We start from the raw sequence: 14,405 nt of genomic DNA, 5'->3' as shown, positions 1-14,405 counted from the left end.
TCTACGTAACGTAATTATATATTATTTTTTGATTGATAATAATAGACTATAATGTATATTGCATATGTAAATTGTGTCTACTATAATAAAATGTGAATAAACTATAAAAAATATGTGGATTTAGTTTTTAAAAACTCAATCTTGTCAATTATAAAAACAAGTTGTTGACAAATGCCTAAACTTGCTACTATCAACTCATCAAAATTTCACTTTTATCCAAATTGTCGTCCCATTATGACGTAAAAGAAGCAACAAGAAAAAAAAACGGAGAGGTAGGAGGACACAGCGGAGCGCCACCGGCGGAGTTGGGGGAAGGGAGGGCCGAGGCGGCGGCACTGCGCGAGCCAGGACTTCTCACCGGTGGAAACGGCGGCGAGGAGGCGGCGGGAGGCGAGAGAGAGAGAGAGAGATGAGGTCACGGGGGAGGAGGTGGAGGGAGACGAGCGCAAGGACGTCGTCGGGGAGGGAGAGGAAGAAGTCGGCAACGTCTTCTAACGAGTCGCCGGACATTGCGGTAGAGATCTAGTAAACCAAAGGAATTGGGAAGCGTGAAGATATATAGAGAGAGAAAGAGGAGAGAATGACGTGGCACGACGAGAGAGGGAGGAGTGGGCCGACGGATGTCCCAGATTTATTGTTCCCTCGGCAGTGGGGTTTTGTTAAGATGTTAATAGGTATAATTTAGGGTGTATTTAAGTTTTAAACACGAGTCTCATAATAAGCTGGATGTTTATACACAGAGTTTGATAAGAAATGAGTGTCATAATACAAAATTTGAACCACGCTTTTGCAGAAAAATAGGCTTTAATATTTATTAGATTATTTTAAGTTCATAGAGTAAACAAATGAACTAATCTTTTTGTATAATTATATATAATGCTTGAGGGGTTGACTAGAAAGCAATGCTCCATTCAGACAACTAAGCAGCTCCTTAAACATTACCCCTCGGTAAATGTGAAGCAGCTCTATAAATATTATTTCTCAAAGGAAAAAATATACTAATTCTTAATTTTGTATGCATGCCGCGGAATGCGCGTTTAAGCGTGGAAAATATAAAAGAAAATCTAAAAAACTATCACAATTTTCTTCTATCGATTTCCACTTTTCTACGTAGAAAACAATATAAAAATAGACTCCAAGACCCACTTGTTGACTTGACTGACTATCATGGTCCATGGAATGGATTGGATTGGATTGGATTGACTGCGGAATAAATTTTACCCGTCATAAAAGCCCTCACTAATAATCTCCGCAGGGTTCTCCTCCTCACAAATGTTCAGATCCATTGGAGACGATAGAAAGATATATGAGTGGGTTGTTGTTAGATGTACGTACCTTTAACATCATTTATTGCCCATTCTTTTATCTAAGTCAAAATTCTCTAGCGAAGAGAACAGTTTCGCCGATTGGGGGCGAATAAGAGTACATCCGTCTTTCAGGTGGTTGTCCGGCAGGAGGCAAATTCGTCGCTGCCGGATCTGCTACGTCTTATTTCTGCTTCGTCTGTTTTCTAGATCAAAGTAAATCTCTACCTAATTCTATCTCTTTCCAAAAAAAACAAAACCAAAAAAATCAATTATTGAAGGGATACCAGAGGGGAAACTCTTGACTAATTATAAGTTTTTTAAAAACAGAAGAAGAAGACCATGTTTGGCTGGATGTGTGGGCCGGGCTGAACGATACTAGATCCGAGGCCAGCAATAAATTCTTTATCAATCAGTTTGATGAATATCTAATCGTTAAAATCTTTAAGGGTATAATAGGAATGAAAGATATTAACGATAGGCAATTTTTTTTAGATATATAATCTTGCACATTATTTTTTAATAATTATATTATCTTAATATTTTATTAAGTAAAAGATATATATATCATTAACTGAGAGTAATATATATATATCAAAATAAGAGCATTGATGTCTTTTATAATTAACTTATAAAAATTTAATTCTATTTTATCTCTTTAATTATTTTTTATTATTTTCACATATCTCCCATTAGTTTAAGATTGATTTAAATTAAATTTTAATAGATAGAGATAGAATATTATATTTAAATTGAAGTTTATCTCCAAATAATCAATTTTAAATTATTTAATATTAAATGATATCTCCTATAATTAACGTATAAGAGAAAAATTTTAATAGAAGAAAAAAACGTGTAGAGCACTTCTTCCGTACAGTCAAATTAATTATTTATCAATCAGTTTGATAAAGATCTAATGGTTAAGATCTTTAAAGGTATAATAAGAAAATTAAGAAGTTAAACTCAAGTAATTAAATCTTCTTAATTAATATATTATTTTTCTTACGTAATGTGGTTTTGGAACAGGTACCGAGAAATCGATAACTGGCTATTATAGCCGTTGAATTAATATTATAACTTTTAAAGGTGCAATAAAGTATTTACCTCAAACAATAATTCTCTCTTAGCAGCCTGTCGGTTGGTTGATTTTAGTAAACTATAGTAAAATCTCATTGAGTAAAACTAAACTATAATTATAGTGAAATTGAGATAGATGAATTATTCTATTGTTTGTTAACTAATCATTTCAAAATAATAATATTTATTTATTATATTTAAATAATTTAAATATGATTTTTTTTTTTTATGTAAGTGAGTTAAAGTAAGTGACTCTGATACTGCTTTCATGCCTAAGCCTACTTTACAGCACTTCCTTGCCTAAGATGTTTATTTTATCTAATACAATTACAGTTTTCCAACGGCAGACAGACGAAGCAAATTATGGTACGATTTAGACGAGGCTACATACATCATACATCCATGTTAGCCCACAAATGGGCATATACCTAAATATATTATTTTAAATTTTTTAATCTTTTTAAGGAACATAAAGTTAACATTGTTTTCTAAATAATTTTCTCCATAATATTTTTTGAGGTTGGAGTTGGTACTTGATAGGTACCTTGGTCATAAGCAAGATACCTACTAACTCCGTATTTTCTAAATAACAACACAATACTATTGTTTTCTATTTTATTTAATTATAAGCTCACGTGCAACTATGCAACCCAGTTGCATGAATTTCCTGCCGTCAATCACTTTATGTCGGTCCATGATTGGCTCCGAAATTTATTTTTCCCATCTAAAAGCTCTTATTGATCTCTACATATACCACATATACCATCTTATTAAGTATTGCAAGTCCGAGCTAAGCTTGGGCCAGAAAAAAAACCAAAAAAAACTGATCGAACACTATTATCTAGTGGGATCCACAATAATTTTAACGTAATAAGACCTTAAAAGAAATAACTTTAACCTTCTCTCTAGCGGCCTACCGGTCAAGTTTATAGTAAAATCTTACTGAGTAAAACTATAATTTTAATGAAATTAAGATGGATGAGTTCTTTAATTATTTGTTAATTAGTCCTTTTAAAAAATAATAATATTTTATTTATTAATTTTAAATTATTTAAATATGACTCTCTTTTTTCTAATGTTAGTGAATTTAATTAATTATATGACTTAACAATTTTTCCCCTCAAAAGATTTGGCTCTGCCACTGTTTTCATGCCTAAACCTATTTACAGCACTTCCTAACCGAAGATATTTATCTTTATCTAATGCAATTGTAGTTTTCCTACCGCAGAGATAGGATCCGACAGAGTAGTAGGCAAAACGTCTTGCGATTTACGCAAGCAGATAGGATATTTTTCCTTAATTTCCATGTACCTTATCATCTATTTCAACAACCGACAAGATATGGGGATTTCTCGAGATAGTCAAAAGTACACAGGCTTCCAACGTGTTATTGGTTGCATTGGATGTTAAAGCTATAAGCCATTTAATTTACTTAAGCTGAGTAGTGGACAAATAATCAGATAATAGCAGAAACAAGACCAAAGGTGGCTTCAAACAAACAGAGGAAAGTATAGGAAAGGAAAGGACAGGACAGAGTGACTCGTTGCTTATCCTTAATAACAAGTATGTGACAAAAGCTTTTTCGTTTTTCAACATACATCGTTGAACTAAAACATTTGCTGTCGTGGAGGAATCTGTATACTATAACAATCTTTGGCTATAAAAAAGCAATAGCAAGAGAGAGTGGAATGGCTCAACCTTGTATAGCAAGTTCCTAGCTAATTAATAAAAGAATATATGCCTACAATGTTGCAACTTTTGCTCCAGCCATATTCTCTACTATCTCTTCTCTTACTCATCCCTCTCTTCTTAATACTATTAACTAGTAGAAGAACCCAGAAAACCAATCTACCACCCTCACCTCCCAAGCTTCCTATTATAGGGAACTTGCACCAAGTAGGCGCGCTTCCTCATCTCTCTCTTTACTCTCTCTCCAAGAAACATGGGCCTCTCATGCTCCTCCACCTCGGCGAGGTCCCGACGTTGGTGGTCTCGTCCCCGGAGATGGCCCGAGTGGTCATGAGGACTCATGACCACATCTTCTCTTCGCGGCCATCGTCGAAGGGCTCCGATATCCTTCTCTACGGAGCGAAAGATATTTCCTTCAGTCCTTACTGCGAAGAATGGAGGCAAGCCAGAAAGCTTTGCGCCATGCACCTCCTAAGCCCCAAGAAGGTGCAATCATTTAAGCATGCTAGAGAAGAAGAAGTGAGATTTGTGATCGCCAAGATTTATAAAGCTCAAGATTCATCAAAGCCTATAAATTTGAGCAAAATGTTAGACGCTTTTGTGAATGATATCATCTGCAGAGCTGTCTCTGGTAAGTTCTTTAGGAAGGAAGGTAGGAATATTTTGTTCCGTGAGCTTATTGAGAGGATTGTAGAAATATTGGGGGGTTTTAATTTAGTGGACTACTTCCCTAGGTTAGCTTGGGTGGATCTTTTCTCGGGGTTTAGTTACAGGGCAAGAAAGTTGGCTAAGAAATGGGATGATGTTCTTGAGGATGTGATAAAGGAACACAGTATAAATCGTGTTAAGCCGAGTAAGCAGGAGAGTACTGATTTTGTGGATGTCTTGCTCTCACTTGAAGATGACCTACAGATGGAGTATGGACTCACAAATGATCATCTTAAAGCTCTTCTATTGGTAACTATACCGATCTCATGGGCAGATCTCTTTTACTTTTTATAGTCTATTTAAAGTCTTTTTATTGATGCCTTCGTAGGTTATCTTATAAGCTAGACAAAGGATTACACCTCTCTAATATATTAGTTAAAATTTTGAATTAATTCTTTTAAAAATGAATAAAAATAAGTCTAAATTATATATATATATATATATATATATATAATAGCCTAATAAAATATTTATTAAATATTAACTCCATGTGATGTAAGAAAAATATCAAACTCATAAATCTGTATCATCAGCTGTAGAACATAATCAATGAAGTAAAGTAGTGGCTTGTGTGATATATTTATTTATTTTTTGATCATTTATGAACTCGAATATTAGATATGGACTGGACAAAGAGTCAACTTTCTCTAGATACAGAGGTACTTTAGGCTTGCGTGATTTATTGTTAACTATTTCAATTCCAATAGTAGTAGTAGTCTCGGAAGATTTTTTGAAGCCTCGTCTATAGGAATGTCGTACATCTTGGATAAGTTTCTAAGTATCAAATATGGGCAATGGCACAATCCTGAATTATTGATGCTAGGTCTTAAAGTGATAATATATTTCAAGGTCTTTTTCTTTCTTATTTTTTTTAACCTTTTGATGTTTAATCATGATAGGATATGTTTAGCGCTGGAACTGATACCAGCTATATAACCCTAGAGTGGGCAATGGCAGAGCTTATGAAAAACTCTGGATCCATGAAGAAATTACAAGAAGAAGTGAGAAGAATAGCCAATGGAAAAGAGATGGTTAAAGAAGATGATTTAATGGAAATGAGCTACCTAAGAGCTGTTATAAAGGAAACTTTACGTTTACACCCCGCTGTTCCTCTCTTACTTCCAAGGGAATCTATGGAAGATTGCCAAATTGAAGGATATCAAATACCCAAAAGAACAAGAGTTATTGTTAATGCATGGGCTATCAATAGAGATCCAAAGTATTGGAAAGCAGCAAAGGAATTTCACCCCGAACGATTCATAGGAAGTTTTGTGGACTACAAAGGGAATGACTTTCAATTTATACCATTTGGAGCTGGAAGAAGAATTTGCCCCGGAATGACCTTTGCAATTTCTACAGTGGAGCTCATGTTGGCTAATCTAATATATCATTTTAATTGGGAGTTGCCTCATGGTGTGGCTAGCGAGGAGATGAACATGGCTGTTACTCCTGGACTTACCATGCATATGAAGGAAAATTTATACCTAGTTCCAAAATCATATAGGTAGACGTGAATATTGAAGGGTCCAATAAATGGTTGCTATTTTGCTTTCTTCTTAATAGCCACTGTTTAATGGGAGATGGTGGCATGTGTGATGTAAACCTCTGATGTACAATTAAATAAAGTCAGTGAGTCTTTTAGATTTTCAAATTTACGAATATCCCCTTTTCAATTAATTAGATCAAGTAACACAGTCACGATAATTGCATTAACCCGACTAAACATTCAATCTCAATAAAACCTAATTTTTACTGTTTATTGATTTCACTACACATGATAAACTTACACTCCTACATTACATAATTATACATCATACCAAAACCAAAAAAAAGGAAAAAAGGGACACAAAACTAACTACTAAACATGTACATATAATTTTGGAACAAGGTATATTTTTTCTTTCTTGCGCACTGTAATTCCTGGAGCCTCAGTCATGTCGATCTCTTCTTTCATCACACCATAGGGTAATTCCCAATCAAAATGGTAGATAAGATTAGCCAATATGAGTTCCATAGTAGATATTGCAAAACTCATTCCAAGGCAAATCCTTTTCCCAGCTCCAAATGGTATAAACTGAAAATCATTTCCTTTATACTCAACAGAGCTTCCCATGAATCTCTCGGGGTGGAACTCCTCTGTTGCACACCAAAACTTTGGATGTCTATTGATAGCCCATGCATTAATGATAACTCTTGTTCTCTTAGGTATTTGGTAGTCTTTAATTTGACAATCTTTCATAGATTCCCTTGGGAGTAAGAGAGGAACAGCAGGGTGTAAACGTAATATTTCTTTTATAACAGCTTTTAGATAACTCATTTCAATTAAATCCTCCTCTTTGACTATCTCTTTTTCACCGGCTATTCTTCTCACTTCCGCTTGTAATTTTCTCATGGATTCTTTGTGTCGCATAAGCTCTGTCATAGCCCACTCTAAAGTAATATATGACGTGTCAGTCCCAGCAGCAAACATATCCTGTTACATATAAGATGAGCACATCAAAGAAAGAAAGAAAGAATAGTAATAAACGAGTATACATATATAGGTTTAATTACCTGTAGAATAGCTTTTATGTGTTCTTTGGTGAGCCCAAACTCTATGTGCAGATCATTCTGAAGAGAGAGCAACACATCCACAAAGTCACTCTCCTGCATGCTATCCTTTAGTCGATTACTATTGCAGTGTTCTTTGATCACCTCCTCAAGGACATCATCCCATTTCTTGGCTATTTTCTTCGCCTTGGACGCGAAACCTGAGATAAAATCCAGCCAGTATAGGACAGGGAAGAAGTCCTCGAAATGGAATCCCGAAATCAAAGCTGAGCTCTTCTCTATGAGCTCTCTGAACATATCATTCCTCCCTTCCTTCCTATAGAACTTCCCAGAAACAACTCTACATATGACATCATTTGCGAAGGAATGCAAGAGCTCACTCATGTTAATAGGCCCTGAAGAATATTCTTGAGCTTTACGAATTTTTTCGATCACGAAGCTTACTTCTTCTTCTCTAGCATGTCGGAAAGATTGCACCTTTTTGGTGCTTAAAAGATGCATCGCACAAAGCTTTCTCTCTTGCCTCCAGTGCTCACCATAAGGGGCGAAAGCGACGTCTTTAGTACCGTAGAGAAGAATATCGGCGGCGATAGACGGAGGCCGGGAAGCAAAGACATGGTCATGAGTCCTCATGACCGTTTGAGCCATCTCCGGGGATGAGATCACCAGCGTCGGGGTCTGGCCGAGGTGAAGAAGCATAAGAGGCCCATGTTTCTTGGAGAGGGCATAGAGAGAGCGATGAGGAAGTGGGCCAACTTGGTGCAAGTTCCCTATGATAGGAAGTTTTGGAGGTGAGGGTGGGAGATTAGATTTCCTCTTTCTTGTGGTGCTTAACAGCAAAAGTAGTAAGAAGATCAGAGGGAGGAGCGAGAGAAAAGCTAGCGGTGCCATGCATTGAGATAGGAGATCGATCGCATGTAGTACGAACAACTACTCTCTTGGTGTTTTTATAAGCTGGTAAGATTAAACAAAATGACATGCATGCCACTACGTCCACACTTTATCTCTCCCTATTCTTTTTGACTGACGAATGCTCAATAAGTGAGGATATATATATAAGTTACTAGAATTAATATGATCACGAGTCATCGCCAAGTGGGATAAGTTCTGCTGACCAAAACGAAGAAGTTATCCTACATACACTGCACTCGTCGATAGAACCAAACATTATTGTTACGTTATTATGAGTAAAAATCCAACTCAATGATCGGCGTTGCATATGAAAGCGGTGGCTGGGACAAAAAATTATTGAATGAGCCTAGAAAAATCTTAGTCCAGCTGCTAAATTCTGCAGAAGAACTACCCATGGAGACCCACTTTAAGACACCAAGATCTCCGACATGTTCAGTGACGCTAACAAAGCAGGGGAAAAGGGCAATAAATTGTGCCAGAGATGCAAATTTGGATTTTTATTCATTTCTTATTATTATTGTCTGTATCCTCCTCTCTGCCTTTTGATCAGACCAAAAGCCTTTGAATATGAGACAAGAAAGAAAAATAAGATAAAATTCTATGTTTGTCCCTAAAGATTTTCCACACACAAGTGCTCATACGCCTTAGATGAGTCGAGCTGGGCCTTGAAAGCTCACAGAAAGAGAGTGTGGATAGGAATAAGCATATCAATCATGATATATATGTAATTTAGTGCATAACTATAAAGAAATAATATAAATATACTCTTATTTACGAATCTAACATCACCTTAAATATTTTAATTTATTTAATCTCTTAATTGTGTATGGGGGCAGCATCTATAAATAACTAGCTTGCCGGTACGAGAAGAAGTTAAAATAAAATGTAACTTTCCCTTAAGTAATGCGATAAGTTATGTATAAAATATTATCACAAATCGAATTTATGATAAAATTATGCCTATTTTCTAAATAATATTTTTATATAACTAACATACTTAGTAACTAAACATATTTTGCATAAATATTATCACAGAAAGAATTTATGCTGCAACTATTGCTTGACCCATTTCTACTACTCTTCTTCTTCTCTCTCTTCTTACTACTAACCAGGGGAAGAACCCACAAAACCAATCTCCCACCCTCACCTCCCAAGCTTCCTATTATAGGAAATTTGCACCAAGTTGGTGCACTTCCTGATCATCGATCTCTTTATGCTCTCTCTAAGAAACACGGGCCTCTCATGTGTTGTGCAAATAACCCAAATGGGTGAAGGAAGCAGAAGCAAGACCTTCACCCCCAAATAGCCCAAATGGGAATGGTGAAAGAGAAACAAATGCGATGCTTGGAAAACTCTAAAGAGATATTATTGGTGATAGAAAAGTCTTAAGCAAGTTCTAATTACGGATTAACTCACTAATGCAAGCAAACACCAACAATAGAAACAATGGAGACAATAGAGAGAAAGAGAGAGACAAGATTTATGTGGTTCGGCGATGTGCCTACGTCTACGGGCAAAGCAATCTTCTTCACTATGCAAATCCCTCATTTACAAAGAGTTTAACAATTCTAATCACTCTCCATACAATGGTGGCTCAACCCTCATAAATGTTCTTCTAACTACCAATCTTAAAAAACTCACTCTAGTATTTATAGTCGGGTTCAGATTTGGGGATTTTCAGTGTCGTGTTCGAACACCCTTGGGGGCGCGTTCGAACGCGCCCAATGTTAATACAGCAGAACTAAAGGGGCGTTCAAACTCAGGAGGGTGCTGTTTGAACGCTTGCAGAAACAGTTGCTCTCGGGCTAGTTCGCGTTCGAACGCGGCTGGGGCTGTTCGAACATCTGCATCATAGACTGCTCTTTGTCTGGTGCTCGCGTTCGAACGCGCGGCACAAAAATACTGACTACTAACTACTAAGGCTTGTTTGTTGAGTTTAGAAATTCTTTAGAACTAGATCAAGGACTCATAAATTGATTCAGTAATTAATTTTTTTTTAATTTTTTTATATATATTCAAAGGTTTTTTTTTAAAAAAAATTAAGACTAAAAAATGATACTGACTAATTAAGTTTAGAGTTTAGCCTCAAGCCAAACAAGGCCTAAGAAATAATACAAAACAAAATATAATTTTACTTAATTAATTCTTTTTTTTTTTATGTTTAATTGGGACAGGATATGTTTTTTGGTGGGACGGATACCTCTTATATAACTTAAGAGTGGGCAATTACAGAGCTTGTGAAAGATTTAGAAGCCATGAAAAAATTACAAGAAGAAGTAAGAAGAATAGCCCATGGAAAAGAGATAGTTAAAGCGGAGGATTTAATTGAAATGAGCTATTTAAGAGCTGTTATAAAGGAAATTTTATGTTTACACCCTCTTGCTCCCCTTTTGATCCCAAGAGAATCTATGGAAGATTGCCGAATTGAAGGATACCAAATATCTAAGAGAACAAGAGTTATTATTAATGCATGGGCTATCAATAGAGATCCAAAGTATTGGGAAGCAGCAGAGGAATTTCACCCTGAAAGATTCATAGGGAGCTCTGTGGACTACAAAGGAAATGATTTTCAGTTCATACCATTTGGAGCTGGAAGAAGGATTTGTCCTGGATTAGGTTTTGCATATTCACAGTGGAGCTCATGTTGGCTAATCTCGTGTACCATTTTAATTGGAAGTTGCCCCATGGTGTGGTGAAAGAGGAGATGAACATGGCAGAGAATCCTGGACTTACCATGCGTATGAAGGAAAGTTTATACCTTGTTCCAAAATCACATGGATAAATATGAATATTAAAGATGGTCTAGTTCTAAATTGCCGTTATTTTGTTTTCTTCCCCATTGTAACATAGCCAATATTTAATGGAACGTAGCTGCTGTCATATGATGTCAATTTATGATTAATGTATTATAAAAATTAATTAATATTTTAAGTAATTTTCAATCTTGCAAATATCCTCTTTTCAAATAACCACAAGTGACAATCATGATTATATATTGCACTATTAATCTCAGTAAGAAGTATATGTAACGTCCTCACCCAGCACGTGCACGACTACGCGCCCACTGGCATGAACAACACACACGATAAGATGAGCGAGGCCCGTCACGTACATATACACCCCTATGCTCACATAATTTATCACAAAATAAATCATAACATCTCAAGTTAAACCTCTTAAATATTCATATCTAAATCCATAACAACCATATTAGATAATTATATAAACTGGCACGTCATAATTTGCTAGGGCCCACACATGCCACGATAAATCATCAATATATAACTAAAACCACTAATACACAAGTACAATATAAAGAGAGTAAATCATATACGTATGGATAATATGAATTAGAAAGGAACATTATGTCATGAATAAGTATATATATATATATATATTTAATAATATATAAATATACAGTAGATATCATGTCATAATTAAACAAGTATATAACTCTCGATAATGTATAAATAAATCTCTATATCATACCATTATTATAACTCTCTCAAATATGCTACATATGATGCATGCCAACTATGCTTATACTATGATATCAAAATAACCGCATGTGATGCATAATGCCCACTCGATAATCAGGTTTATCCGATGATAATAAAATTATATGTATTTCTCAATATTTCAGTTATCAATGTCATCTCTGAATATCATTATCATATTAGACCATCGTGCACAATCAACACCCGGTACCCGGTCTCCACTCGATACTTGGTCTCGTCATTATGCTCGAAGGTTTAAAGCATACATTGCTATCCGCAAAGGGTATATCAAACATAATCATACTCTACCATCCACTAAGGATATCAACATCCATATAGATCGGGCACCATTCTAGTTGATAGAAACCACATGAGAAAGGCGTCTAAGGGATAACTACTCACCGTTTAATCACAAAACACATCCCACGTATTCCTCCCATCTATCAGTCAAACATTAACTCATCGCTAACATGGTCTACGGGGTCTCAAACAAGGAGTTCCGGATCTAAAAATATATAGGTAATTTAAAGTTAATCGTTTATCCGATTATAATCTGTTCGAGTAATATATGATCGTTTACTAGATTTAAAATTAATTAGATTTATATGATAAATTTAATTATGATAATATTAATATATTATTACCATAATTTATATTTATTTAATGGGAATCCTAGTTTGCTAATTATAGAGTAACTAATAAATATATAATAATTTATCCTTTTTTGTATATAACTAACAACGTCCATATATATATATATATGATTTATGAAAATATTATTACAAATATAATCTTATTATTTTGTGATGTGTACTGTTACTTAATTAGTCATTAATTAATTATTAAAAATAGTCACCATCCAATTATATAAAAATAATATGTAAACCTAATAATTCATAAAAAAAAAATAGTAGACAATAATAAGATGCTAAAAATAATTATATAAATATGAATATAAGATTCTTATCTATGCATTAATCTAATAAACAATGGCTAAACCATAAATAAATTTATATGCAAAATTTAAAATTATAATTAATAAATTATTATGCTAAAAATACTTCACTAATAATTATATTAGTGGGTGTATATTATCAAAATAATTAATTATCTAAATAAACTAATTTATCTTAAATTAGAAAATAAATTATATAATAATAGGGAAAAAATAATCCTCTTTGCTACAGTGCTGAGTTGAGGAAGGAGGAGAAAAGAAGAAGAAAAAAAGAATGGAGAAGAAGAGAAGGAGTAGTACGGAAGAGATTGGGCTGGCGAGGAGGGGCCCGAACAACCTCTCGTCAGTGGCTCGGATTCAGCGAACCTGAGACCATTAGAAAGAAAGTTGAGAGAGGAAGAGAGAGAGAGAGGAGAAAAGGAGAGGAAGAGAGAGAAGCAAGGAGAAGGTCTCACCTTCGCGGCAATGACGGAGGTAGGCGGACGTCAAAAGAGAGGGGAAGAGAGAGAGAGAGAGTAGGTGAGAGATAGAGAGGATGAAGAGAGAGTGAGGCAGTGCAGCGGCAGCGGCGATGGAGGAGAGCCCACTGCGCTCGGCTAGCCCGAGCTCGTTGGTTGAGCCGATGGCTGGGGTCGCGTGGCACCCTCAACTTAGCTCGCCACTGTATGGCACGAGGCTGGCCATGCTGCGGCCGACCACGTTGTGTCATGCAATAATTCTTTTTTTGTTTTTGTTTTTTGAGATAGGTCAACTTATAGCAACTTGATTAATTTATTTATCGACACATTATTTGATATTACTACACACAATAAAATTACACACTCACATAGAATCACCGGAGATATTGGTCCATTGTTAATTTGGGGAGATTACTGACTTCCATGTACTCACTCACTCCTGAAGCTTGTAGATTCTTTTCTTAATTTCCAATCATACTCGAATGGCCATGGGCGGCTCATGCAAACCTTGACTAATTTGAACCATCAAACTCTTCTTTCCTTAAATATTAGTTTGAAAAATAAGTATAGTTCGTAGATAAAGTCTGTGATTCATACACCAGATAATAGGATGTTATTGGTTATCTACCACACGTTACTGAGTATTCAATCCATGCCTCCTCGTGTTGTGGATAGCCAACAAAGATCCTATTATGTGGTGTGTGAATAACAGATTTTATCCGTAAGCTATACCTATTTTTTGAACTTATATTTAATGAAAGAAGAATTTGATGGATCAAATCAGCGAGGGTTTCATGAGAAGAAGTGTAAGCAAAATATAAACTTCTCTTCTATTTCAATTAAATTAAAAAAAATAATACGTGAGGATAACAAAAATAAATGTGTCACTTTGTTTACGCAACTAGCACTCGGTGTGTTTTATTTCTTTTTATAGATATTAATACTTTTATTTAATTATTATCGTAATTAGTTATTAAATATTTATCAGGTTGATTTGTTATCTATTATTGTTAAGATCGTTTCAATTGTCACAGTATTGATATAAAAATTCTCCCATTAAATCCTATAGTAGGATTAGAATATCTAGCTATTAATCAAATATTGAATTGGAAGAGAATATTTGCAAATGGATCAATGCCAACCAATTAATCACATTGCAAAGGTAGGCGATGGTTGCTCAACGCGAGCTGCAACCGACCCATGGGTCTCACCAGTGCCTTGGATCAGGTAGCCCCACTACATTCACCCCAGCATG

The 14,405-nt window shown here is 35.2% G+C and overlaps 2 protein-coding genes across 2 annotated transcripts; one reads left to right on the top strand and one right to left on the bottom strand.

Annotated features, from left to right (window-relative positions):
- The first annotated feature begins 4,078 nt into the window (after nucleotides 1-4,078).
- On the top strand, nucleotides 4,079-6,429 carry LOC140774140 (indole-2-monooxygenase-like). Its single transcript, XM_073117005.1, has 2 exons — nucleotides 4,079-5,027; nucleotides 5,678-6,429. The coding sequence occupies exons 1-2, from the start codon at nucleotides 4,119-4,121 to the stop codon at nucleotides 6,284-6,286; spliced, it is 1,518 nt and encodes a 505-aa protein (XP_072973106.1). The 5' UTR covers nucleotides 4,079-4,118; the 3' UTR covers nucleotides 6,287-6,429.
- Nucleotides 6,430-6,636: 207 nt separating this feature from the next.
- Nucleotides 6,637-7,976, bottom strand: LOC140773278 (indole-2-monooxygenase-like). Its single transcript, XM_073115755.1, has 2 exons — nucleotides 7,332-7,976; nucleotides 6,637-7,251 (listed from the first exon to the last, which is right to left on the bottom strand). The coding sequence occupies exons 1-2, from the start codon at nucleotides 7,974-7,976 to the stop codon at nucleotides 6,637-6,639; spliced, it is 1,260 nt and encodes a 419-aa protein (XP_072971856.1).
- Nucleotides 7,977-14,405: the final 6,429 nt, after the last annotated feature.

The sequence above is a fragment of the Typha angustifolia genome, chromosome 13 (genome assembly GCF_048772165.1).
Source record: "Typha angustifolia cultivar Huaian chromosome 13, ASM4877216v1, whole genome shotgun sequence".
In the NCBI taxonomy this organism is placed as follows: Eukaryota; Viridiplantae; Streptophyta; class Magnoliopsida; order Poales; family Typhaceae; genus Typha; species Typha angustifolia.
The sequence above is the reverse complement of the archived record's forward strand: the minus strand, read 5'-3'. Positions and strand labels throughout refer to the sequence as shown.

Excerpts from the sequence above, each read along its gene's own strand:
- LOC140774140 (XM_073117005.1), top strand. The coding sequence starts at position 4,119 with ATGCCTACAATGTTGCAACTTTTGCTCCAGCCATATTCTCTACTATCT. Across the intron at positions 5,028-5,677 it reads ATCTTAAAGCTCTTCTATTG|GATATGTTTAGCGCTGGAAC; the intron begins GTAACTATACCG and ends TAATCATGATAG.
- LOC140773278 (XM_073115755.1), bottom strand. The coding sequence starts at position 7,976 with ATGGCTCAAACGGTCATGAGGACTCATGACCATGTCTTTGCTTCCCGG. Across the intron at positions 7,252-7,331 it reads ACATAAAAGCTATTCTACAG|GATATGTTTGCTGCTGGGAC; the intron begins GTAATTAAACCT and ends TATATGTAACAG.